The 26972-nt window shown below is 54.5% G+C and overlaps 1 protein-coding gene and 1 long non-coding RNA gene across 3 annotated transcripts in view; one reads left to right on the top strand and one right to left on the bottom strand.

Moving 5' to 3' along the window:
- The first annotated feature begins 301 nt into the window (after positions 1-301).
- LOC119112071 (ATP-binding cassette sub-family D member 1) overlaps positions 302-26972 on the top strand; it is a 30824-nt gene continuing 4153 nt past the window's right edge. The window contains exons 1-12 of one of the 2 annotated variants that reach the window (XM_037236056.1): positions 302-426; positions 3035-3816; positions 5005-5177; positions 8271-8445; positions 13763-13875; positions 15207-15366; positions 15633-15761; positions 18654-18768; positions 20321-20551; positions 20863-20988; positions 23523-23674; positions 24128-24179. In XM_037236056.1, the coding sequence (XP_037091951.1) occupies positions 3045-3816; positions 5005-5177; positions 8271-8445; positions 13763-13875; positions 15207-15366; positions 15633-15761; positions 18654-18768; positions 20321-20551; positions 20863-20988; positions 23523-23674; positions 24128-24138 (2157 nt within the window). In that variant the 5' untranslated portion in view covers positions 302-426; positions 3035-3044 and the 3' untranslated portion in view covers positions 24139-24179. Of the gene's footprint in view, positions 427-3034; positions 3817-5004; positions 5178-8270; positions 8446-13762; positions 13876-15206; positions 15367-15632; positions 15762-18653; positions 18769-20320; positions 20552-20862; positions 20989-23522; positions 23675-24127; positions 24180-26972 lie in introns of those variants that run through there. The other variant, XM_037236055.1, reaches the window with a different exon arrangement.
- Positions 25207-26342, bottom strand: LOC119112073 (uncharacterized). The gene is made up of 2 exons (XR_005095676.1): positions 26243-26342; positions 25207-25890 (listed from the first exon to the last, which is right to left on the bottom strand). It is a non-coding gene; the product is annotated as an uncharacterized LOC119112073 (long non-coding RNA).

Below are 26972 nucleotides of genomic sequence, written 5' to 3'. Positions count from 1 at the left end.
TCTCGAATCGCTTGATCTCTGGATTGTATGTTACCGCTGCGGCTCTAGAATTATCGTCAAATAAGATGTTTTAACTGTGAAGTTTATTGATTTGTTCATCTTTGTCTTGCTGTTACGAATGATTTCACCCACCCTCCAAACGTATTGTAATGCATTCTTTCGCTCATCTCCCGTACCTATCGTGCGGCCGTCCCGCGTTAAAGTTACGCCCCAGATGACGTCATATAATGATATTTGCTGAAAAGTGCGAAGCCGTATGGAAGTACCCATACAGATATATCAACTTGGGCGATAGGGCAGTGATGCGCTGGGGGGAGGGTGTGGAGAGATGTTAAACGGCCTTGAGAAGATTTGTGTGAGGTAGTCGCTAGGTGCGCTGGATTTTCTCCGGTGGGATCTCGTGATCGTATCGCGGATGGAAAACAGGTATATTTGTTAATATGAGGACTCGTTTTATGACAGTGTTCCTCAGGTTTCAACCGTACTCGTATATTGTCGCACAAATGTGCGGATGTGGGACGAGATAAAATAAACGCTTTTATGCCAAGATGATTGGGGGGGGGGGGGGGGGGGGGGGGGGGGGTGCACAAACGTCCAAATTCATTCGCAAGTGGCATGAAAGGCTTGAAATGTGTCTCCATGGCTCTGTCTGAAGCATATGGAATTATTTTTGGAGTTGATATATACATTTTGGATGTACTGGCATACCCATTTTACCGCAAATGGTCATCATAAAGGTGGAAATAGTTTTCATAGTTAAGCTGACTGGCACTGAAAATGCTCTGCTCTTCCCTCTTCAATTATGCTTGTTAATTCTCAGTTGGGTTAATTAATTTTGGCCCCGACTTTTATGCTGTTTTCTGGAATTGTGCCAGTTGTGTGGTTTAAGCAGAATATGTTATGTAGACAATATAACTCATAAGAAATAAACTTCAAGGGCATCATACAAAATGTAGATCAGTATCAATCATCCAGCACCCACATTCATAGATTATGTATTAGTGGTGAGTGTAAGGACCATCACTGATATTATCCCAATTGTTTAGAGGTGACAGATGGTCCAAAATAGTATTGCAGCAAACAGTAGAAAATAGATCTGATATAGTTAACTCTGCAACATCTGGATAAGCTCAAGTGACTGATGATGGCATTTTGCAACAAACAAAAATAATACATTATCTCATAGCAGTTTGTTGTTGCCATTTTATTTGGTCAACTAATATAGAGTTAAAAACATTTTCTGAGCTGAGGCCCATCAAAGGAATAATAACCTTTATCCATGTTATAGTATGCAAGCCATGCCAGATTTTGATCATGTGGACATAAGAGTGTCACAGCTTCTAGTTTTGGGCATCTTATTAAAATATTGGTGTGAAAAATTATGAACTAGGCTGTTAAAAACATCACAATTTTATGTTAATATTATATTATGTATAAAATTTGAGATTTCAGGAAATGACCAAATTTGATGCCTTATCATTTGTTGGGAGGGGAGCAGATTAAAAAAAAATATGTCCCAAACAAGCAGGAGGGTAGGCACTATCCTATCTGGACAGCATTCCCAAAGCATCTTGTGTGATCAAAACACATTTGCATGTTTCCATGCTTTGCAGACTGGCTCATGTTTCAGTTCTTACGTCCTGAAGAGCAGGACTAGACAAGTAGCCCCATCAGCCAGAAAAGCAACACAGGCTTTCAAGCTTCTAAGCATAGTTCATGTAAGTGTTTGGCATGTTATGCATTGCATGCCTGGCATGGCTTGGCAAGTACTATGTACTAATGTTCCTATAAAGGTAGCATGCCCATATCCCTCACATGGAATGCTATCAAGAGCTTAGTACTATCTACATACCTGCCCAACTTAAACATCCATTGGGTTCTAGAATCTTTGCTTAACTGTCTACACTTTTGAGATTGCTCATAATAAGCTCAAAAGATCTAAACAAGGAAGAGCAAAACAAAGTGCAGAAGGCAAAACATTTTTGAACAGATAATCTGGCTATGATGATTTGATTGTGGAACTCATTGGTGGCAAGGGTCATTGGTATTAATAGAATTGAAATTATAACTGATCAAGAATGATTTCATAAGTTGTTCAGTGCATTTCAGTGCAGTGTAGAACTATTTCATGGTATGTTCTGATCAAACTGGCATAGTGCCAGGAATGGATTAGAATATGGCTAGGCTTGGTGTCAAGTATGACCGTGCAGTCAGTTGACGTATGGTTTCATGCAAGTTATGATTATTTTACAGCTGACCTGAATTCATGATTGGACATAGGATCAGATAAGCAATGGCTCAGGCTTGGGCTAATACTGTAGCCAAAGTGAATGCAAGTTGGAAATTTAAGTTCAAAATTTTGATTCCTTGGCATCCTGTAGATAGACTGTGATAAGTAATTCCCATAACACTTGAGTGGTGCTATTTAAATCGAGCCATGATCTTGGTTTTTAAATTTATATATGCATGGGTAAGGCAGGCATTGTTATAACAAGTCATTTACTTATGTCTTACATTATGGTCATTTTGAACTTGTCAGCTCAATTTTCAACATTGATGGAGACACACAGGATGAAATGGCTCAATTTCTTAAACCCTGGCTGTTGCAGCTTGTCAAATGGATGGTGACATCCAGTGGGGACCAGTGATCCATATCAAAGACAAATGTGATAAATAATCTGTGTTTTACCTGCCCACTTATCTTATGTGTTCAGTACCAGAAAGGTTGTGGTTTATTCATTGTCTGTCAGGTTATAGAGACATCCATTGCACTTCTGACACATATCCATAATATGAGCCAGTTGTTGTCAGACTTCCCAAAGCTGGCAAGGTATAGCAGAATGGCATCCTGTCCCCTTGTATGTTTGTTGGCATTCCAAAACATTGTACTGTAATCAACAACAAACTCTGTCCTGCTTAGAAAAAGGATCAGAATGGTAAACACAGTGAGTCTGTCAGGGGCATATGCATGTGCCTGTAAGTTTGTGTGTCTTGTGGCCTGCTTGGACAGTCAGAACCATATCTGCCATTGCAGATAGGTCACCATGCCATCTGTGTCATCCAAGTTCCTGGCGCCACTGGCGCAGCGCACCGGTCTGCGTGAGTCGAGTCTCGCGCGCCTCGCCACCATCCTGGTGTTCACCCTCTACTTCTGCAAGGTGGGCCGCCGGCCGGCCGGCCGTCTGCTGGCGCTGCTGCGGCGCTGGCTGGGCGCCTACCGGCGGCCGGGCCGCGGCGCGGAGGCAGACCCGGCGCGGCCGGCGCACCCTCCCGCCAAGTCGGCCAGCGTCAACATGGAATTCGCCAGCCAGCTGCTGCGCCTGCTGCGCATCATGGTGCCGGGCGTGCTGAGCCGCGAGAGTGCGCTGCTGCTGCTTCACACGTGCACACTGGTGGCGCGCACGTTCCTCTCCGTGTACGTGGCGACGCTGGAGGGCCGCATGATCAAGTACATCGTGCGCAAGGACATCGTCAACTTCACGCGCATGATCCTGCGGTGGCTGTGCGTGGCGCTGCCGGCCACCTACACCAACTCGATGATCCGCTACCTGGAGAGCAAGCTGGCGCTGGCCTTCCGCAGCCAGCTGGTCAAGTACGCGTACGCCAAGTACTTCGCCAACCAGACGTACTACCGCGTGTCGAACCTGGACGGCCGGCTGGAAAACGCCGACCATTGCCTGACGGACGACGTGACGGCCTTCACCAGCTCGGTGGCGCACCTCTACTCGCACCTCACCAAGCCGCTGCTGGACATCGTCATCATCGTGACGGCGCTCGGCAAGCTGGCGCGCAGCCGGGGCGGCGCCAACGTACCCGGTCAGTGAGGCGGCGGGGCGGGGCGGCGGCCCGGGGTGGGGCGCGCCGGCCACAGGAGGTAGGTCCGGTCATGGATGGGCGTAGGGGGGGGGGGGGAGGTAAGTATTCGTTGGCACCGGCGCTCAGTAGATGTGGCAATGTGATGACGATTGCCTCAGCGACGATATTTCATGATATAGATGCCTGTTATTGGTGTCGCTTTTATTTGAGCAGAGATGTGTAACCTAGCACGGATATTCGCAAAGGCCGTAAAACTGTATTTCATTATCGCAACAGATCCGCCGTGATCTATGGGTTGCACATTCCATGGGAATGAAAATGTCCTGTGCATCGACATAGGTTGACTCCAGCATGCGTTTTGGTCTATCATCGCAGTGCACAGGCGTTGGCACGCTTGTTTTGGAACTGCGCCCGCGTCGGCTTGTGCGCCCATTCAGTTACTTCCTTTGAAGTTAAGCAGTGCTCAAATGTCAACTGCTCTATGTTCAGGTCCTGATCGTCTCGATTTCACTTAAACCGCACCGGTGGCTATTGCGCAGCGGCGCGCGTTGTCCTCTGGCGCCCACGTCACGTGCGCGTATGCCTCGGGGCGTGACTGACCGGTGTGCGGAGTTGGTGTGGCTGACACGGGTCCGCCATCGGTTGACTGGCACGGATGGTGCTGGCCGGTGTGCGGGAGTGGTGTCACTGACACGGATCCACCCTCGGTTGACTGACAGGGATGGTGCTGGCCAGTGTGCGGGGGTGGTGTGGTTGACACGGGTCCACCCTCGGTTGACTGACAGGGATGGTGCTGGCCGGTGTGCGGGGGTGGTGTGGTTGACACGGGTCCGCCCTCGGCTGACTGGTAGGTATGGTGCTGGCCAGTGTGCGGGGGGGGGGGGTGGTGTGGTTGACACGGGTCCGCCCTCGGTTGACTGACAGGGATGGTGCTGGCCGGTGTGCGGGGGTGGTGTCACTGACACGGGTCCGCCCTCGGCTGACTGGTAGGGATGGTGCTGGCCGGTGTGCGGGGGTGGTGTGGTTGACACGGGTCCGCCCTCGGCTGACTGGCAGGGATGGTGCTGGCCGGTGTGCGGGGGTGGTGTGGTTGACACGGGTCCGCCCTCGGTTGACTGACAGGGATGGTGCTGGCCGGTGTGCGGGGGTGGTGTCACTGACACGGGTCCGCCCTCGGCTGACTGGCAGGGATGGTGCTGGCCGGCCTGGTGATCGGCCTGACGGGTCAGATACTGCGCCTGCTCTCGCCGCCCTTCGGGAAGCTGGTGGCCGAGGAGGCCAACCGTAAGGGCTACCTGCGCTACATCCACTCCCGCGTCATCAGCAATGCCGAGGAGATCGCCTTCTACGGCGGCCATCAGGTGACATTCTCACCCCCTGTCGGACCGGCGGTGGGTGCGTGTGGGCCGTGCAGACCTCAGAGGCTTGCAGTGTTGTCAACAGGCAGCTATGGGCTGCCCCCGCACTCCTGGGCGCCAAAGACAGGTTGTTCCGAACTTTCGGGTGAATGCCCAAGACCTGGGCAAACGCATTGGCCTGATCGGGATTATCTCACTGGGTCCAATCCAGCGAGCACTGAGCTCGCATAACCTTTGGCCGAACGGGCGTTCACTTCTCCTCATCACAGTATCGAGTCGATTCCAATGGTGCGGTTAGTGGTTAGTGGTTGGGACATCGCCCGTTTATGTTGAAATATCAGGTTCGTTTCGCGTTGTTCGAGTACGATTGGGGCAGTTGTTTGAATGCACGACGTGATATTACCGAACAACTAAAAATTCATTTGCTCAATCATGGCATGCCCAATTCATTGCCGGCATTGGTTTCGTCGTCCTTTTAGCAGGCTGTGGGAAGGCAGTCGTCTTGATAGTTAAAATGTGGAAGTTTGGGGATATGTGTCTTTCCACGGGTGTTGTTCACTTCAACGTTTCAAAACAGCTTTGTTCACGCCTTCCTCTGCGCAAGTGTTGAGTTTAGGTACAAGCATATGAAAAATTACATTGGCCCCATTATATTGCATCATGTGTTAGGTATCGACTGGTTCCCTTTTCGTCGGTTAGGTTAGCAGTTCGAACGAAAAGAAAGGTCGTTGGATTTCGCCGTATGCGTGCCATATGATATGCAATAGAGCATGAATGTGTCACGAAGACAACCATTCATAACGCGTATAACAGCGCTCATGATTGGGCGATATTGCCGTCAGCCGATCGCACGTGCGTCTTGGTTCGAAGGCGCTCGACGCGGCGCTGGGCGGCGTTCAGTCGCGCTCAGATTTTCTAGCTTTCCAAGGTCGGCTTCTGGCCATGCTTATGGGACCAGCAGCAGTGAACCTGAGCCATGATCAGCTGACAAATCACAGTTTGCAACAAGTCCCGATGCCATGTCTGGCGAGACGCACGCCCGTGTCGCCCGTGTCTGGCGTGTATTTGTGTCGCCCGTGTATGACGCATATCCGTGTCACCCGTGTCTGAGGCGCATCAGTGCCACCCATGTCTGAGGCATATCAGTGCCACCCTTGTTTGGCGTGTATCCGCCACCCTTGTCTGAGGCATATCAGTGCCACCCTTGTCTGAGGCATATCAATGCCACCCGTGTCTGAGGCGCATCAGTGGCACCCTTGTCTGAGGCATATCAGTGCCGCCCATGTCTGAAGCATATCAGTGCCACCCTTGTCTGGCGTGTACCCGTGTCACCCATGTCTGACGCATATCTGTGTCGCCCGCGTCTGAGGCGCATCAGTGCCACCCATGTCTGAGGCATATCAGTATCACCCTTGTCTGGCGTGTATCCCTGTCACCTGTATCTGACGCATATCCGTGTCACCCTAGTCTAACGCATATTTGGGTCACCTATGTCTGACGTATATCCGAGTCACCCATGTCCGAGGCACATTCGTGTTGCCCGTGCCAGATGCATATCCGTGTCACCCGTGTCTGATGCGTATATGTAAGTCCGGCCAGACCCGTGAAATTCATGATGTGCACCAGAGTGACCTGCCGCACACAGACGCCGACACTGATGTATGGTTGTGTGACTGTGCAGTGCCTACGACCTCAGTGAGTTTGTGTCGTTTCTGTGTCGCCTCCGTAGCTACGCCATGATTGTGTGACTGTGCAGTACCTACGACCTCAGTGAGTGTGTATGGTTTCTGTGTCGCCTCCGTAGCTACGCCATGATGGCACCACACCGCACGGACCCACTCCAAAAAAAGTTCCTGTCAAACCGATGTTCGGGAAATTCAGCTCGGTACAGCAGTCTCTCTGACTGGTAACGTCTCCAATGAGCGTGAAGTACGTACAATACCCACACGTATTCTTAAACGGACACACTGACCCGGAGGATACAGCAAGTTACGGACAGTTTCCACGCCGGCACCCCGAACTAATCGTGCTGACTTGGGAAATAGATGGAGCTCATTAATATGTTTCAGTCACTGCTCCCAGCATATGGCCTGAATTTAATGTTGCAAGTCCTGCCAAAGCCTTGCGACGGCCTGGGGCACGTAAAAGGCGCATCATCTCTCCTGGAGAGAGCCAGAGTTCAAGGCGCGATAACACACGCACGCCATGTTTCTTTTTTGTGTGGCACACCGAAGGCCACGCTATTGATCTTGTTTATTTCGTATGCGTCCATTTTCTTTCATTGTGGAGATAAGTTTAGCGCAGTAGCAAGAAAACCTCCTACGTCGTCTGCTGTAAAGCCCCATTTGTCATCATTAAATACAGTAGCTACGGCATATATGAGATTATGTGACACCTGAATGGAAACCTGTGCTAGTCCCTGTTACTTCCCTGTCGGTAAAGGCCCTGGCATGAAATACCAAATCAAATAACGCATGCGTTATTCGAGTAACGTCCATTCAGCAACCTAAGGAGTCGGCACCCCGACGCCGTTCTTTGGTTATTACACGAAGGACTTCCTCGTTCCGTTGGGAAATAATGAAAATGCTGCCGGACATATCATGCCAATGTGACGATCTCCGTACACCGTCGAGAAAACTCGTGATTGTGCACATGTTATGTCCGAGATGGATACGAAGCATTTTGGGTGCCTCTTGGTCACGAGCTCACGCTAGGGGAAGCGCCGTCCGGCGAAGTAGCCCAAGATCGGGCAGTGTAGCGATGGCTCATTTGAACGCACGCGTGACGGCGGCAAGCAAGGACCGCGCAGAGAATGCAGTGACTTCCCGGCGAGCCACAGTTGGGGGATGTTCGTATGCGTCTACCGGGCGTTTTACACACCAGTTCACGCGCCATTTTCACATGGCGTCGTGCTGCCTGTTGTGTTAACTGGTTGCCTTCAAGATTGGCTGTGCCGAAGCGCCGCCAGCTCTGACCCCAAGGCCTGGTCGTTGGTCCTGCATGGACACGCGGGGCGGGCCGGCACGGGCCACGGGCGGCCGTGTTGGGTAAGGTCTTTCAAGTCGGATGCGTGACCGAGCACGGCCGCTGCGACAGGTGGAAATGGACATCCTCCAGGGGGCGTACCGCTCGCTCATGCGGCAGATGAACATCATCTTCCGCAACAAGCTGTGGTACGTGATGGTGGAGCAGTTCCTGATGAAGTACGTCTGGTCCGGGTGTGGCATGGTCATCATCTCGCTGCCGCTGCTGCTGGGCAACAAGAAGACAGGTGAGGCAGAACACGGCGCTGGCTGGCTTGGTGCCTGGTGGGCGGCCACTTCCATCTGCTGGCAGTTAGTTTTGCGTAGGCAGGTTACGGGAGAGAATCATCGGCTCCGCCTGTTATGCCCTATACTGCGGCATGTCTGTGACGTTTACTAACGCATTATTCACGCACCATGTGCGGTGGCGAGATGAGTGATGATTCGCTGTGCCGGGCCTAGGAACGTTTGTTCCGCGCCTCCTGACATCCTCTGTCACTCCGATCAGCAGGGGCGTAGTCTCGCAAAATAGGTGAGGAGGGGACGAGGAGGCATGGACGGTGAAATATGGCCAAACCTGACACCGAAACACACAAAAGTTGGTGTCTCCCCAGATTTGATCCACTTCCTTCGGTTTTGGAAAAGGCCTGAAAGAGAGAAAAATGAAGACCTGTATTGCGGAAAGGACCTGCCGGAGATCCTGACCCGTCCGCGTCCCTGTGCTGCCTTTTCGCGGTGCGTTTTTTTTAACGTGCCTCGTGTTACGGAAATGGAAGAGACCATGTCTTCGTTAACATCGCCCTAATGCAGGGAAATTACACCTGATTGAACTGGTTGTTTTTGTTGCGTGTTTTTTGAGAGTTAAGCGGGCCAGGCCAGGTCTGACCAGTGCCGATGACCAGGCTTCGCAGCGGCACGGGACCAATGTCATTTGACCGGGAAAGAACAGGCATAATCTTACAAAAGGGGCATTTTTATCACTCCAAAAGTGTACACGGCTGGGGCTTTCCATGACGAATCAACAGGTGGAAGGGGCAATTTTACACCCCATCTGCCGGATTTTGATAAAAATGGGCGACAGGAGTTGCCAGTGGCGCTGAAGACGGCTGTGACATTTTCAGACCTCTCAGTAGAACGGTTTCGGAGTTGGTGCTTCCAGCGTTTCCGCGTGGTCGGGTGGAAGGGCTACGTTCGGCGGCGATTTTTTCACCGCCGGGAAAGAAAACCATACAAACTTATGTATCAAAATGATACAATAACCTTTCAGACTACGTGAGTGTCGTGGTTTGAAACATCATTGTTTGAAAAATATTGATTGTGGCATTATGCAACTTTGAAATTCATGCATAACCATTTTCCTACGCCATTTTGAAAATTTCCTCATTAGCTTTAAAAGAGCGTAGTATGGATCTCGTAATCTCAAATAAAAAAGGAGAGGGTGGTTATCGGCTCGTAAGGGTTTGGAGACAATATCACAAGGAGCCACGCTTCATTCGCGTCATCCGCCGTCGGCTACCGGTGAAGTGTCCCCCACGCCGACGGCTACTGGTGAAGTGTCTCCTTCGCCGTCGGCTACCGGTGAAGCATCTCCCACGCCGTCGGCTACCGGTGAAGTATCTCCCATGCTGTCGGCTACCGGTGAAGTATCTCCCACGCCGTCGGCTACCGGTGAAGTATCCCCCACGCGTCTCTCCGCGCAGGCGGCGGAAGATGAGCGCATTGTGACACAACACTAAGCTTAACAGCACGATGGCTCGCAAGCACGTACAAGACTCAGAAGGCCAGTGACTCAGTCCCACTTTTTTCCAACTCATCAACACTAAATCGAGCGCCGCTACTTCCCTCACTACACCTGAAACTTATTCACGGGCAACGCAGTCTGGGCACTCACTCGGGTTACATCCCTTTGATAGTATTGACTGTAGCCAATCTGATGCCAAGATCGTCCTCTACCAGAAGAACTTCTTTCGGTGCGAAAAAATATACCGTCTGCACGCGAGTCTTGCCCTGCAAGAACTGGCCCAGCTTATCAGCAGAGAGTATGATCGGAAGAGAGGCGCGACAGGCTGGCACTGGCAGCAACCGTTTTCAAGGTCCACAGTCATGTCCCAAGAGCTCTTCTCATGAGATACGGCAACGTAATACCACTTGCGCTTCACTCCGAAGTCCTCATGAAAGCAAATGTTGAAATGATTCAGCCTGTTCTTGTACTGCGCAGCTGATTTATCTTAAAAGTATTACAAATTTCCATATTTGAAACGAGGCTTTACACTTCCTATAAAAGGAACTTGATTATATGTGTGGACCGTAATAGCGTTAGGTTTCATCGCGTTTGACAACGCGCAATAACTTGCATATTTAGTCCGTCCAGGTGCTGGTCAATATACCACGAAAGGATGCAGCGCGCATTGCGGTTCATCCCACTAAAACTGCTGAGCTTAGTCCTGGACGACGAAAGGTAGTTTCTGGAAAAGTCTAAAATGATCCGAGCTTTGTTCTCGGGCAGTCGCTTTTATAAAGGTCATTGAAAAAATATCTCTGCTGCTAGGCCGTTAAGTAGTGTGTAGTCACTGCAACGATGGCTTCCGACAGTCTGGTCAAACACCGATCCACTGGCTGAACAAGTCCAGTTAAAGTGTAGCGGTCGGTGCCTATCCACTGACTATCTGATTTCATTGACGGAATCAAAAATGTGCCCTGCTTGCACGTCGATTGCGTCAGTCAGAAGCGATCGCGCACCTCCCTAAACGCTGACAATTGTCACACTCCTACTTTGTGCGGGATTTGTATGAACATCGCACACGGCGTGACTCAGTACGTCCTTTTAAGTGACATCTCGCAGTCCGCGAGATCTAATCACCAGCTTTGCGTTTCAGTGATAGCAGCACAGGCAAACCGCGTGGGTGCCGCTGCCACCCATCAGGACGCAGTGTTCGCGGGGTAATAGTCTCATGTTTGCATATATTTTGCCCTAGCTGTTTCAAGGTTTCGTAGCATTTATTATGCTAGCATTTTGACAAATGAATGTGTTGCTCACACGGCAGAACACACCCCATGGAAAAGCAATGCAAATAAAAGAGATCACTTTCATAGTGGCGAGGAAGGGGTCCAATGAGGGTCGTCCCGCAGGAGTGACTACTTCGAATTGAATTCTAAGCTGTTCAGAATGATTTCGAGAAAACTGGCACTGTCGATCACATCGGACGCGTCTGATCCAACAATCTGTGAAAGTACAGAAAAAGGTGGCATACCCTTTAAAACCTCGCCGCGCTCTCGTGTTTTCCCAAATGGGATGTTGTCGGAGCGTTTCATTGTCGCGAGACACTGCCAATAAAACCACGCGCCCCAGCTGCACTGAAGGCACTGGCCCACTGTCATATACGTACGCACTCACTTTCCCATCCCCTCTCGTACCCCAGTTGCCCCGGCACCGCCAGTACACATACGAGAGAGGGAGAGGGCAGCCAACTGCGGCGGTGCTCCGCGCATCCAGTCTGCGTGCGTTAAGCAAGATTTATTGGTGCATGGACCATGTCTTTCCAAGCAGATAGTCACCTTTTTCATTTTTAAAATTGGGGGGTGGAACTACGCTCTTTCACACGCAAATGAGAAAAGGATCAATATCACCTGCAAAATTGTTCTTCGTGCATTGCAAAAGCTCATAATGCCCTGGTTATTGTTTATTGTGCAGTGACAATTGCAGCAGTGGCATACAAATATTCAGCACGGTTGTCTGATAATTTTAACGTATAGGCTTGCCGAATTATCTTTCACACAAGTGAAAAGATTGCCCTCAAAGATAGCGTAGCAATCACGTAACTCGAAATTGTCGAAGGCTACTACTCTGCAATGGTGTAACTGGGATATTTAAAAATGTCACCAGCGACTTAAGCGCTGATGGCAACCCCTGCGACCCAATTTAATCAAAGTCCGGGGGATGAGGGTGGGAGGCACGTGTCGTTTTTCGTCGGACGCTGCAGTTATGAAGAGCTGCGCCTCTTGTTGAACTTTGCGTCAAGCCGGGATCATTGCACGCAAATATATTAGTTGCTGGATGGTGTGATGGCGACAACGCTCAGGTTAACAAGTTAGGACTGTTCAAGTAGCACTCGCTCGAACTGCAGGCACTGCTCGGGACTATTTCTCCAAAATCTGCCGTCGTGGCTTGTTAGTTGAAGACAAGCTGCCAGTGAACTTTTGAAATTCGCTTCACTTGGCGATTGAACTGTAAACGTACTTCACAATGCATGTGATGCCAGCCGGATGAGTAAATGTGGAACACGCCTTATAAGTCCAGTGTTCCCGTGCTGACAGTTGACATTCATTATACTGCGATTTGGTGCCTAAGGATGCTGTCAAGCAACCATTGCTCATATTCTCAATGCTCACGTTTTAAGCCGCGCTTATGGTCTCAAGCTGTGCAAACGGAGATCACGACCAGCATAAGGACTCTCTGACTCGTAATGCCGGAGAAAACAGGAGTTCGAGGTCGTCTTCGCTTATACTAAGTCGACCAGGCCAATCATCTTCCGCGGACGTCTTCCGCAATCTGGCGTGCCCAAGCTGTAAGCTGCCTGAGCGGGGATCGAGGGGCGGTGAAACACCGAGCATGGCCTGCTGTTGCGGCGCTTAACGGTCAGCCCCACCATTCGGCGGCAGCGGGCGCCCAGTCCCGCTGCGGACGCCGATCTAAGCACCGCTCAGCAGAGCTGAGCACCGTCTATCTAAGCATCGGCAGACGCTGACTAGGCGGGCCAGTTGTCTGAGCGCAGAGATTTGTGTTCATTATTACGTAAGGTTCAGTGCAAGGCCATTGATTGGAGCGATTGCTGGGACCAGATCTGAGCAGCTCGTATTGCGCGAGCCCCCATCCCATTATCCAACCATAAAATTAGGGGGGAGGGGGGGGGGGGCAGCGGCATAGTTCTGCGGCGGTTCAGATGATCAAAGTCTAGGCCGCTTCAAGCGCCAACTTATGGAGTTTCTACCGAGTGAGGCGAATGTTGGCGCATGAGTGGGTGCGTGTGTGAGTATGATTGTGTGTTATGCCACAATGTGAATGCAATAGTGTGATTCACCGAGACTATCCCTTGACCGATGTGTGATGTGTCAGGCTATTTTTTACTAAGTTTCATTTTGTCTCTTATCATTGCCCGTTTATATCAATGATGACGTGTAACTTTTAAAAAGCCACTGGACCTTGTGGAAAGTTACGAAATATATGAACATATGAGCGGGAGCGAACGCCTTGCAGTGCTCGACACGGTCCGTCCAGCTTTGTGGCGTCACCTGACGGTTGGCGCGGCGCCGCCACTGGCCGTGAACTAGTCAGGTGCAAATAATGTGCGCCTGAAGCGACTCGAGCCCACGCTGCCACGGCGGCTGCTTGGGAAGACAGGCCTCTAACCAGCCAGACGGACATATGTTTGCTCCGAACTATGTTGCTTCGGACTGTTGGTCCCATATGCCGGGGGCTGTGCGCCGGGCCGCAGCTCTTCAGCGCCGGCGCTGGCGCTGGCCTCGGTCCCCGTGCCTGCGCGCTGACTGCCGCTCCGTCGGCCGCAGACGAGCTGGAGACGGACGGCGGCGTGGGAGAGCGCACACAGTACGTCTCCACGGCCAAGAACATGCTGCAGTCGGGTGCCGACGCCGTCGAGCGGCTGATGACGTCATACAAGGTACGTGGCCGTCACCCAGCTCCTGCCTTCCAGTCATAGACACAGAAGGCGCGTAGTGGGGCATAACAGGCTGGTGACATGGGAGTTGAATAAACAGCTTGCTGCTTTGAGTGCGCATGTGGCGCTCTTCAAAATAAATCAGTATACTTTGCCAGTGAAGCGTCTCGGGACAGGTAGCGAGTGAGCCGTGTAGCTAAGTGCAGAGTCCATTCTCGCCGCTGGGCGGCACTAGCGGAAGAAATACTACTTGTATGCAACAGTAATTACCTTTGCGAGCCAGGTAAGACGCCGCTTGTATCATTCACCTAAGTTGATGTGAATTACCTAGCGTAGGTTTAAATGGCAATGTCCTATGCTTTGGACAGCGAGTGTCGCTTTGTGACTTGACTCAGACAGATCTGTTCGTCAACGTTTGCAGCGAGATATCAGCGGAGACTGAATGATCGTGGTAACACGTGCTGTCTCGCTGGTGCTCGTCTGTACGGGACCGGTAATAATACGGTCCGCTGGGATTTCCGTTACGCAGTCCTTCGGGGAGAAGGCTTGCTGCGCATGATCAGTTCGAATAGACAACGCTTGGACACATTTTAAAACATAATGCTACCTGGTAGTGCAAACTCCACCGTGATGTGCCCATTTTTGGGAAATCTGCTAGAGGCATCCTGGCGTGACGGTCTGTATCGGTGGGGTCGTTCGTTCCAGCTCAAGGCTCCCGTACATTTCGCGAAAGGTTCGTGAGCCGCTTCGAAATTGCAACACCGGTTCTCTGATCCCAGTGGGCACTATAGGACAAATGAAATGCGCGCCATTCGGCCGTGGGTCTCCGCATCAAACTCGGTGCGGTGCCCAGTGCCTATGGTGACCCGTTGCCCGCGCGGTACGCCTGCGCGTCCGAACGTTGGTGCTTCAGTAGGAAATAAGACGCAGAAGCGCGATCAGTGATGCGCTGCAGAGACATGAATGTAACAACGCAGAAGAGTCGGCGTCAATGTGCGGGCGGCGCGGCTGGACGGCAGCCCCCCTCCCCCCCCCCCGCGTATTGATGACTGCGCGCCGGCTGTGACGGCGGGCCGGCCGCGGCCACAGCGGCGGCCGGCTGTCGGCCCCTAGCCTGCCGTGCTTCCTGGCGCCGTGACCCGCTGACCGGCGCCGTGACCCGCTGGCCGGCGCCGTGACTTGCTGACCGGTGCTGTGACCCGCTGACCGGCGCCGTGACCTGATGACCGGCGTGGTGACCCACTGACTGGCGTCGTGACCCGCTGACCGGTGCTGTGACCCGCTGACTGGCGCCGTGACCCGCTGACTGGCGCCTCCCGTCTGGCCGCCTACAGGAGGTGGTCGAGCTGGCCGGCTACACGCACCGCGTCGGCTCCATGCTGACCGTGTTCGAGGAGGCGGGCTCGGGCCAGTACCGGCGCACCGTGGCCACCGGCGGCGGAGCTCGAGCCCTGCACGGCATCGCCATGGAGCACGGCATGCCCGTCATCCGAGGTCAATCCCCCGTCGTCCGATGGCAGAGGGCGCCGTCCGCGCCGCCTTTTGCGCCATGCGCGTGCGTTATAACCCGCGCGACGCCGGTTGTGCTGTGGTCGAGCTGCGTGCAACTGTCAGTGTATGCGATGGTTGGTCACTGGCTGTGGAGATGGCCACAACAGGGGGTGATTGGGTGCCAGGTTGGCAGACTGGTTCGGGTGACGCGGCGCAGTTGACCGTCCTGTAGCCAGCCGATGCTAACTGACGGTGTCATGTGTCGGCAGGGCGCGTGCGGGAGTCGGCCGAGGGCACCATCATCCTGCGGGATGTGCCGATCGTCACGCCCAACTGTGACGTAGTGGTGCCCTCGCTGACCGTCACCATCACCCGTGACACTCACCTGCTCATCAGCGGTCAGTGGGCGGGTTAGGGGCGGGCAGTCGTGGCGTAGTGGTGCCCTCGCTGACCGTCACCATCACCCGTGACACCCACCTGCTCATCAGCGGTCAGTGGGCGGGTCAGGGGCGGGCAGTGGTGACGTAGTGGTGCCTTCGCTGACCGTCACCATCACCCGTGACACCCACCTGCTCATCAGCGGGTGGGCGTCTTGCATGTTATTGAAACATGCACATGTACGGCTGCCTACCTGTAGCAAACATTGTTGGAGAAAGCCCCATGACTGGGCGCTACGTGATACGGAGGAGCATTCTCGCTCCAATAAGCATGTGCACACGGCCGCAGACAAGGTGCCGGTCGCAGAGCCGTGAACATGAACGTGAACGGCCCGTTGGCCTGCAGGTTATTTGCATGCGCAAAGAGCGGACGTATGACGCGGCGAGTACGGAAATAGTCACGATGGCCGGCGGTTTCGTTCAGTATGGAAATAGATGTATGTTGATTAGCTGGCATCGCCGCCTGCCATGTTGGGAAGGCTCTAGAGGGTTTCTTCTAGAGACCCCCTTAAAACGCGGAGGGAAACACGAAGAAACGCGGAGGGAAAGCGAAACTAAGACTCGTTGAAAAACAGAATCTAAGGACAAGCGGAGGCAGAGTGCCCGACGCGTGGCACTGCAAGCTTCAACAACATTCACAGTGCTTCACTTACCTGGAATTTCCAGAACACTTACAGTGCTTCACCCATCAGTGGCTACCTGGAACGTACCCACTAGAGGGTCCCTGCTAGAGACCCGGTAATGGGTACGCTCCAGGTAATGAAGCCCTGTAAGTGTTGTTGAAGTTTGCAGTGCCACGCCTCGGGCGCTCCGCCTCGGCTTTTCTCTAGATTCTACTTTCCAATGAGTCTTAGCTTCGCTTTCCCTCTGTGTCTTAAATCACGTCGTTTGTAAAAGGAATGAGTGGGAGCTCAGAGCCGTGGATGGTAGTGCAGCCGGACCACACACGCGTTTACGTCCAGCCGCTGCACTCAGGCGGTCTTCATTCCCTGCGGGAAGCTCCATGGTCGGTGATAGCCGAATGGCCGCGGTGATGTCCTGCTTCTCCGCTCTCTGTAACTCTGAAATAACACCCGGTGATGTCCTACTTCTCTGCTCCCCGTAACTCTGAAATAACGCCCGGTGATGACCTACTTCTCTGCCCCCCCCCCCCCCGTAACTCTGAAATAATATCCGGTGATGTCCTACTTCTCTGCTCCCCGTAACTCTGAAATAACATCCGGTGATGTCCTACTTCTCCGCTCTCCGTAACTCTGAGATAACATCAGGTGATGTCCTACTTCTCCGCTCTCCGTAACTCTGAAATAACATCCGGTGATGTCCTACTTCTCCGCTCTCCGTAACTCTGAAAGAATGTTCGGTGATGCCCTACTTCTCCGCTCTCCGTAACTCGGAAATAGCATCCGGTGATGTCCTACTTCCCTGCTCTCCGTAACTCTGAAATAGCATCCGGTGATGTTCTACTTCTCCGATCTCCGTAACTTTAAAAGAATATTGCAATACTAAAAGGTCGTAACCGCGCCATGCGATGGCATGACTGCTATATTATCTCTTGCCTCTCGGCTACCAGTTATAACGATTACTAGATGCGGTTGACGCTATTTTCTGCTCGATCCCGACCTGGGCCGGGCTTTGGGACGCTTGGTGACGTCCTGACCGACTGGACCCAGACGCCGCATGGCTTCACCTCCGCGGTGAATATGTCGATGGCTGACAAATGACAATTAGCCTCCCGGGTGTAGTTAAATGCACGCTGCTAGTGATTGCAAGTACTCTCTCAGGTCGGTTTTGGCCGTTAACTCCCGTGTCGTTCCGAATAGCGGTGCTAGCTTAGGATGGAATGTAACAAATCGGCTACAGCTGCTGCTCCCTGCGCCGACTGAGTGCCAAGACTCGACATGGGCCGGTCGTCTCCGGGGTATTGGTCGATATGATTCATACCAATTTATTGTTGTTTAGCAAGGCAGCTGCAAGCTAGCACGAACTTCCTGGAAGATGTAGTTTCATGCCATAAATCCGGCGCAGTCTTGCCTCCGTACTGTTATCACTGATTTGTTGAATAAAGAGTAAGTTATGGGCGCCAGATCACCAGGGTACTCGGAGTGCCCTAAAGCCCAAATAATAATCATCATCATCAACAACAACAACAACGACGCATTCTGTGAAAAACGAAGAAGGGACTAGCAGGCGTCCCGGAAAAGAGGCTGCTTTAGGCTCGGTACTTTGTGTTTTTTTGTGGTTTTGGTTTTCACAAGTACGCCTGCCGTTCAGGTTATCGTCAAGTCCGTTTTCCTACCACAGCCAATTTTCTACCACCATGTACACTTACGGTCATTGCAGCGACAATGCACGTTTTCATAAAGCAATTAACGGGCTGTTGGGAGTGCTCGGAAATGTAACGGAATAGGCGACGGGAGCGGCAAAATTCAGCTTCACACGGTGTGATGCCGGCGCACGAGACGCCTGAGACATTACTGAGAGACGCGTGCCAGTGTGATGCCGGCGCACGAGACGCCTGAGACATTACTGAGAGGCGTGTGCCAGTGTGATGCCGGCGCACGAGACGCCTGAGACATTGCTGAGAGGCGTGTGCCAGTGTGATGCCGGCGTCTGAGACATTACTGAGAGACGTGTGCCAGTGTGGTGCCGGTGCCTGAGACATTACTGAGAGACGTGTGCCGGTGTGATGCCGGTGCCTGAGACATTACTGAGAGACGTGTGCCGGTGTGATGCCGGTGCCTGAGCCGCCTGAGCCGCCTCAGACATTACTGAGAGACGTGTGCCGGTGCAATGCCGGCGCCTGAGCTGCCTTAGACATTACTGAGAGACGTGCGCCGGTGTTTCTGTCGGCAGGTCCGAACGGCTGCGGCAAGAGCAGCCTGTTTCGCATCCTCAGCGGCCTGTGGCCCGTGTACCGGGGCGAACTCCAGAAGCCCACCACAGATAACATGTTCTACATACCGCAACGGTGAGTGCCCGCACGGGAGCCAGCAGGTGCCGGTAGTGCGCCAGCACCGACTGGGGCGCCAGCAGGGGCCAGCGGTGTGCCAGCACAGACTGGGCAAGGGACTCGGCGATGCCAGGGACAGACCGGGAAGTGACGGCGATGTGGCGTGTCTCTGACTGATCTGTGCCAGGTGTGCGGGTTCCCGTCTCAGAAGTGAGGGCGATGTGGCACGTCTCTGACTGATCTGTGCCAGGTGTGCGGGTTCCCGTCTCAGAAGTGAGAGCGACGTGGCACGTCGCTGACTGATCTGTGCCAGGTGTGCGGGTTCCCGTCTCAGAAGTGAGGGCGACGTGGCACGTCGCTGACTGATCTGTGCGAGGTGTGCGGGTTCCCGTCTCAGAAGTGAAGGCGATGTGGCACGTCTCTGACTGATCTGTGCCAGGTGTGCGGGTTCCCGTCTCAGAAGTGAAGGCGATGTGGCACGTCTCTGACTAATCTGTACCAGGCGCGTGAGCTCCCGTCTCAGAAGTGACGGCGATGTGGCACGTCGCTGACTGATCTGTGCCAGGCGTGTGGGCTCCCGTCTCAGAATTGACGGCGGGCACTCCTCTGGCGATCCGTCGTGAGATAGGCGCCGGGTCAGGCTGAAACAGGGTGTCAAACATCACGTCACAGTATTGCTTTTTAGACTTCCAACTTTATGAAGCTGTCAACGAGAATTAACCGTTGAATTGAGCTGGCCTCACTGGAGTGGTACGATCAGCGTGTGCTCAGCGAGCTATGCATAGAGGGGGCTGTGATCTGAAAGTCTTTCCTGCGAATCCTTTGACCAAAGTTCTCTCTTAAAAGCACATCCGCGAGTCGGAAGCATGTCATGTTCACTTCCATGCGGCCTTTGATGTAACGAGTCTCCATGTGCGGCATCGAGGAGTTGGCCGCTCCCAACGCTTCCGGACCTGTCATGGGTGTTCAGGTCTCATCACCGCCGTGTTCACTGCGTGCTTATTGCTGGTGACAGACGAAGGTCCACGGTAGATACGGCTTTTGCTATCTGATGCCGACTCCTGCTGAGCAGGGGTCAGGCGGGCGTCTCATCAATTACCCACCGTTGCGTTCGTCTGGGCGATGGCGACCGTGCGTCGGTGACCGTACGGTAGCCGCTAGGGGTACCCTGGCCGTTAGCGGAGCCGTGCCGCCACCGTCGTAAACCGTCTGGACGATGGCGACCGTGCGTCGGTGACCGTAGGTAGCAGCTAGGGGTACCCTGGCCGTTGGCGGAGCGGTGCCGCCTCGTAGACCGGTCGAATATCGGCTGCAGACTGTTACGTGTTTGTGCGACAGCATAAACTTTATCAATGTGGGCAAGAACGCAGTGGCTCGTCCCGTGTTTGCTCGCGCACAACCCATCAGTACGCCCGACTTGAAGCACGCCTGGCTGCAAATCCAGCTGGCGCGGCGCGTCCCGAGCCCCGCGCTGTATAAGCCCGCGCGGCGTCATCGGCGGCGCGCGCCCCCGACCCCCGACCCTGGCGGCCCTCGAGCTGACCCGGCTCGGCGCTCGGCTGCCTCGCAGGCCGTACATGTCGATCGGCTCGCTGCGGGACCAGGTCATCTACCCGGACAGCGTGGCCGTGATGCGGTCGCGCGGCTTCTCCGACACCGAGCTGGCCGCCATCCTGTCTGTGGTGCACCTGAGCTACCTGCTGGAGCGCGAGGGCGGCTGGGACGCGCTCGGCGACTGGAAGGACATCCTCTCGGGCGGCGAGAAGCAGCGCATGGGCATGGCGCGACTCTTCTACCACCGGTGAGGGAGGGCGGAGCCGGGGCGCTGAGCAGTCAGGTAGCCATGTGCCCTGTTACTCAGACGGATCGCTGCAAAATGCGGACGGTGTGAATGTCTTCTTGGCCGCCCTGCGATGCCTGGGTGTTATCTGCATGCCATTGACTCGCGTAGCCCGATCCGCTGACGCCGCAGTGCGCTGCTGTGTCGACGCATTGCCCGGAGGCTGCGATCGGCGTCCGATATTGCTACGGAAGTAAGCACGGGCGGCACACGCGTAGCGTGGTAAGCTGAAGGTCGGGGCGTTGTGTTGACTGTGGACGCGCGTCTGGCAGACCCCAGTACGCCCTGCTCGACGAGTGCACTAGCGCTGTCAGCATCGACGTCGAGGGCAAGATGTTCCAGGCGGCCAAGGACGCCGGCATCACCCTGCTGACCATCACCCACCGGCCCTCCCTCTGGTGAGTCAATGGTCAACATCACCCTGCTGACCGTCACCCACCGGCCCTCCCTCTGGTGAGTCAATGGTCAACATCACCCTGCTGACCATCACCCACCGGCCCTCCCTCTGGTGAGTCAATGGTCAACATCACCCTGCTGACCGTCACCCACCGGCCCTTCCTCTGGTGAGTCAATGGTCAACATCACCCTGCTGACCATCACCCACCGGCCCTTCCTCTGGTGAGTCAATGGTCAACATCACCCTGCTGACCGTCACCCACCGGCCCTCCCTCTGGTGAGTCAATGGTCAACATCACCCTGCTGACCATCACCCACCGGCCCTCCCTCTGGTGAGTCAATGGTCAACATCACCCACCGACTCTGATGAGCTGCATCCGCACCATCACTCACCGGTCAGCCGTCCTTCCCCTCTGGTGAGCTGCGACCTCGCCGCCACCCGTCGGCCCTCCCTGTGGCGAGGTTCAGCCCCAGTGATGCCCATTAGCTCCTCTGGTGAGTTACATCATCACCAGTATCCATTGGGCTCCCCCTTGGTGAATTACAGCCATGGGTAACCGATCCTTTTCCCGTTTAGCCAGTTGTGATGTCGCCACTATTTCCTGTCACCGATCTTCCCCTTTTAATGAGCTGAGGCCAATTTCACAAAAGCTGCAGCTGGCGTGAAAAGGCGAAATCGGGTTGATCATGCAGTTGTTATAAATAAATACAAATGGCTGTGTTTCAGCTCAAAGGAAAACGTGATCATGGAGGTCCAAATGACGTGCGAAACCACATGCCTATTGATGCGATCACAAGGTTTTTATTTCACGAATCAACGGGCCAATGATGGCCCACAGGCCAACCAATGATGTCGGCGCAGGTTGTTAAAATGTAACTCAAAGTATGTTTAACGGTACGTGTGAATGCATTCCTTCTAAAAAGACGATCCAGTGAAATGTAATGCGGAAGAAAGTCTATTCACGGGTTGTCAGGAGCTGGACAATTCACGCGCACTTCAGATGAGCATAGATCTGCGGCAGAATATTAGATAGATGTACCCACCTGTACGGGCATGGCAAATGCTACGTGTCGCGGTCGTGATGCACCACAGAGCGCTTGTATGTTTAGCAGGCGCCACGTACGCCACACCGTGCTGTGCTCACTCGGTAATGATGCCGCGCTCACGGCGGTCCAGATAGCCGCGCTCACGGTGGTTCAGATAGCCCCGCTCACGATGGTTCAGATAGCCGCGCTCACGGCGGTCCAGATAGCCGCGCTCTCGGTGGTCCAGACAGCTTGTTAAAGTCGTGTAACCAGTGCTACTTGGTTTTCGAAGTTTGGTAATTGTCAGCATAAGGCCTCTGAACTCGGCAAATGATGAAATGAATAAATGATGGCGAGTGATGCAAAATTGGTTCGAAACGCGCAGCGGGGTCTGAAAATCTGAGTAGGCCGCTCCCATTGAAATATGCTTGTAACGCACTTGCGTGTTTTTGTCAATGCATTTAAAAGTGCTAGTGCATTTAACGGTTTTGCATCTATCTGCGGCTGAAACACGATGTCATCCGTCCGCGACATATCTGTTTTGCCATGCCAAAAATGACTATGATTTTTACCGTTGCATACTCAAATTTGGTGGGATAAACTTTTGACATAAGAAACGTTAGCTGCAGAAAATGTGTCATCTTTACTAGAACATATTATTTCCATCAAATACGCTGCACTCTGGGGATTCCAGTGGCATAATTTTTGGTGCTACACCTGCGACACAAGTTGTTGTACTGAGCAGAAAAACCGGCTCTCCTGAACATTTTTAGGCTTCAGAAAAGCGCGGCGTACAGTTTTTACCATTTGTGCCTCAGAGATGTACCTGTGTGCATGTTCTATGTACATGTGTGTTTGCAGTTTTTATCAAGGTATATGCTTGATCCGACCCTCTTATCCTCTTCCTTGCGTCATCCTGCATCCTCGTGACGCTCCGCTTGTTCGAAATAAGCGGCCACAAATGGGTTGAGGCCCCTGGAGGGGGGCCCCGACCAGACGGCCCAGCGCGTGGCCCGTAGAGGGGCCCATGCGCGGGCTAGGGTTCGTTGGTTTGCCCCCCCCCCCCCTCCCCCCAGGCGCGTTTAATTCTTCCCCACCATTATCCAGTCTCCCTCATCCCGTAGCCTCGAAATGATTGTGGTTGGTCGAAGGCTGGAATCCATGTAATCAGATAACCAACTAAGGTACATGATCCAATGTACAACCAAGCTACAGTTACAACTGGCAGCTTTTCGGATGACGAATTTGTAGGCTAGCTAGTTCGTTATTGCTCAATTAAGCTGATCAGTGTTTGGGAAAGGGGATCACAAATCATGCGGAACACGTGATGCGAATACCAAATCCTGCTGAACTTTACCTCATGAACCACCACAGCCACACGCCGGCCAACGCCTCCCTCCCTATCGAGATGTGCACCACCGCAGGCTGTTTCTGGCTGAGGTGGTGTGCCTCGTCTCAGCGAGAGACGCCGCTGCTACCCCGGTGACGCGCGCCCGCCCCTCGCCCGCAGGCCGTACCACTCGCACCTGCTGCAGTTCGACGGCGAGGGCGGCTGGCGGTTCGAGGAGCTCAACACCGAGACGCGGCTCTCGCTTAAGGACGAGAAACAGTCGCTGGAGCAAGCAGCTCAGCGGCGTGCCCAAGATGCAGGAGCGGCTGCAGGTGAGGGCGAGATACAGGCGGCGGCGGCGGCGGCTGCGCCAGGCCCGCCCTGCACCAGTCGGGCTCCGGCGGAAACCAATGGGCGAGGTTTTGAGGCGAGACAGCGGCGGCGGCGGGCGGCTGCGCTAGGCCGCCCTGCACCAGTCGGGCCCCGACGGAAACCAATGGGCGAGGTTTGAGGCGAGACGGGAGCGTCTCGCCAGCGGGCTGAACGGCGGAACACTGTTATGGTGTGATGTTTTTGCTCTTGAGTCTCTGGTTCGGGCCTTGTATCATATAGCAGTGTCCCAGCATTCAGTGCGTGTACAATCTGAGCATCGCACTGAGCATCTGAAGTGTACACAAAGCGCCTCATGGTGAAGTTTTGCCGTGGCGGCCGCCAGCGGGCCCACTGGCGATGCCTGCCGGTCGCCGTCCAGCACCGCGGAAGCTGACAGTCCGTGCGCGCCGCAGGAGCTGTGTAACCTGCTGGGCGAGGACTCGGCGGGTGCTGGGCGCCGCCTCCACCGACTTTCCTGTCGCGGAGGGCTCCGAGTCCCGCGCCAGGAAAGAGTCGGAGGGCTCGTCGGAGGAGGGCGGCCGGTAGTGGGGATGTGTCGCCCCTCGGCCCGCGCGCACTAGCGGGTGGCGCGCCGGATGACGCAGCGCGGACGCCGAGACACCCGATTGTGCCCGGCACCGGGGCAGACGACTGTTCAGTTTGAGGATGGTTACTCTGTTGTGATTTTAGTCAGATTAGACCGGTCAAGATCATGCGGGTCGGAACGGATCGGATGCCAGGGTGAAAACGTAGAGGCTTCCTTGTGATTATGGAAAGTTTTTATTAGCTTTATCACGGAACCATGTGTGCTTGAGTGTCCACGCACGTTGTTCTATTCCACTATCCAACAATGTATCGGCGCGCCCGGAATCAGTGGGCGTCGAGGCTTCCGACGGCTAGAGAACCGAAGGGACCAGGTGACGCAGGGCGAGGGTGCCGAGCCGGCAGCGGCCGGCGCACCCCTATGGACTCGGCGGCGTGGGTGGTACCGCCGCTGATGATCTAGTCGCCCGTCGCTAGTGAATACTCTACTCTGACATTGATATTGGGCGTGCACGCTGTTGTGCATCACTGTGTATGCGTTCTCAGCCAGGCTGCCGCACGAGGTGGGCCTGGTTAGTGGCCATGTTGCGGATCGACTCAGGACACCCATGAAATGACAAGCACCTGCTGTTTGATTGGGCTTTGAGTGCGGTGGGGACACAATCTAGTGCAATGTGCGACGCGGCTACAGCTCGTATCCAGGCATTATGTTTGCGCAGCGCCAGTGGCGGCTGTATTCAGAAGGCGTTTATCGCTTTGCGCAGTGTGATGGTTGTGCCACCTTGAATACACTGGTACCTGGGAAGAACGTCCTGATGCATATGTTGAGCGTTACAAGGGAACCGGGCACATCAAGTGCGTTCCTTCCGTCTGGCACCTAAGCACAGTCTATCCAAGGCAGTACCTGCAACGAGTTTGGTATCAACTATTTCGGAGCAAACAGACCACATGAAGAAGTGATTGTATTGTGGCTCACACTTGCAAACACCCGAAAATGTGCCAGTGCGTGCGGCTGTGATAAACGCAGACCGTGTATTATTGCTAGCAAGATTAAAACCGGCGTGCGATATGGACATGCAAGATCGCGCAGGCCCAAAACCCTGATGACGTTGGATATACACTATAGCAGCACATCGTAGTTGACTCGCAGGCCGAGAGGCCGGTCGCTGTGGCCGCTTTGATCGCCCCGGACAGCCGGGAGCTCAAAGCGGGCGCACAGCACGGCGGCGAGGTGCGCACATCACGGCGGCTAGTGACGCGCGGCACGCGGGCCGGCCGGCACGGCGACTTGTCCAAGCGCTCTGAGATTTCATTGTGCGCCACGCGGAAAACAAGCAGGAATTCGTCCGGATATCATGAGGATGGGCCGCCGCAGACGCTGTCAGCCGGGCATTCCCGGACCTGACGACGCGTCCAGACGCCTCGGCGAGCACGTGCCGCGCGTGACCGGACCACGACACACTTCCGGCGAGCCATGTCGGCCTCAGATGCGGAGCGACTTGGAGCGGACGAGCGAGCTGAGCGATGCGCCCGAGAAGAGGGAGCGCGTGCGGCGCGTGTCGCCGGCGGCCAGCAGCTGCCGGTCGGCCTCCAGCAGCCGGCGGCTGTAGATCTCCGGGTATGTGTCACGGAACTGCGGCAAACGGCGCGCGCGCGCGCGCTCGTCAGTCCGCGCGCCAGGACACAACACACGCCTGGCGGCACATGACCAGCGCGCGCCGGCCGCTGAACGGCAGCACAGGGCGGAGACACGTCTCACGACACTGGGGCGTATGTCACTGCACTGTGGCCCGCACCACATCAGCCAGTTCAGACTGCAGCCACTGCGAAGCGCAACCCCATGTCCCTGCATCCTTCTCACGGCTTACAGTTGCAACTCCGCTCGGCCAACCAGCGCACGAGGCGTGAACAGCGCCGTTCCGAAAGGCGGGAACCTCCCCTCCCCCACCGGGTCGGCCGGCACGGCTGCCGTCTCTCCACCCCACCTGCTGGAGCTTCTTGCGCTTGTCCTTGCGCGACATGGCCGTGTCGGCGATGATGACGTCGAGCAGGGAGAGCAGCGAGTCGGAGGTGCGCGCCAGACGGTCGCGGCCGTACGCTCGGCAGACATCAGCTGACAGTAGGTGATCGGGGTCTCCTCGTACTGCACCTGCATGCACGCACAGGTGACAGGCTGAGGCATGGCTGCGGCCGCCTGTCCATTTGCTGCCCGTCAGTCCATCCCTCAACTACTCTCGCTTCTGCAGCCTGTCAGTCCACCCCTCGCCTTCTCTCGCTGCTGCTGCTAGTCAGTCCATCCCTCACCTTCTCTCGCTGCTGCTGTCCGTCAGACCACCCCTCACCTTCTCTCGCTGCTGCTGCCTGTCAATCCACCCTTGCCTTCTCTCGCTGCTGCTGCCTGTCAGTCCACCACTCACATTCTCTCGCTGCTGTTGCCTATCAGTCCATCCCCCACCTTCTCTCGCTGCTGTTGCCTATCAGTCCATCCCCCACCTTATCTCGCTGCTGCTGCCTGTCAGTCTATCCCCCACCTTATCTCGCTGCTGCTGCCTGTCAGTCCACCTTCTCTCGCCGCTGCTGTCAGTCGGTCCATTCCTCACCTTCTCTCGCTGCTGCTGCTGGACGCGGTCGCGGACGGCGTCGCGGATCTGCACGGCCGGCGCCATGATCTCCGAGTGGTGGTCGAGCAGGTAGCCGACGAGGCGGCGCGCCAGC

Source organism: Pollicipes pollicipes, unplaced genomic scaffold, assembly GCF_011947565.3.
Source record: "Pollicipes pollicipes isolate AB1234 unplaced genomic scaffold, Ppol_2.1 Scaffold_7261;HRSCAF=8764_pilon_pilon_pilon, whole genome shotgun sequence".
NCBI classification, from domain to species: domain Eukaryota; kingdom Metazoa; phylum Arthropoda; class Thecostraca; order Pollicipedomorpha; family Pollicipedidae; genus Pollicipes; species Pollicipes pollicipes.
The sequence above is the reverse complement of the archived record's forward strand: the minus strand, read 5'-3'. Positions and strand labels throughout refer to the sequence as shown.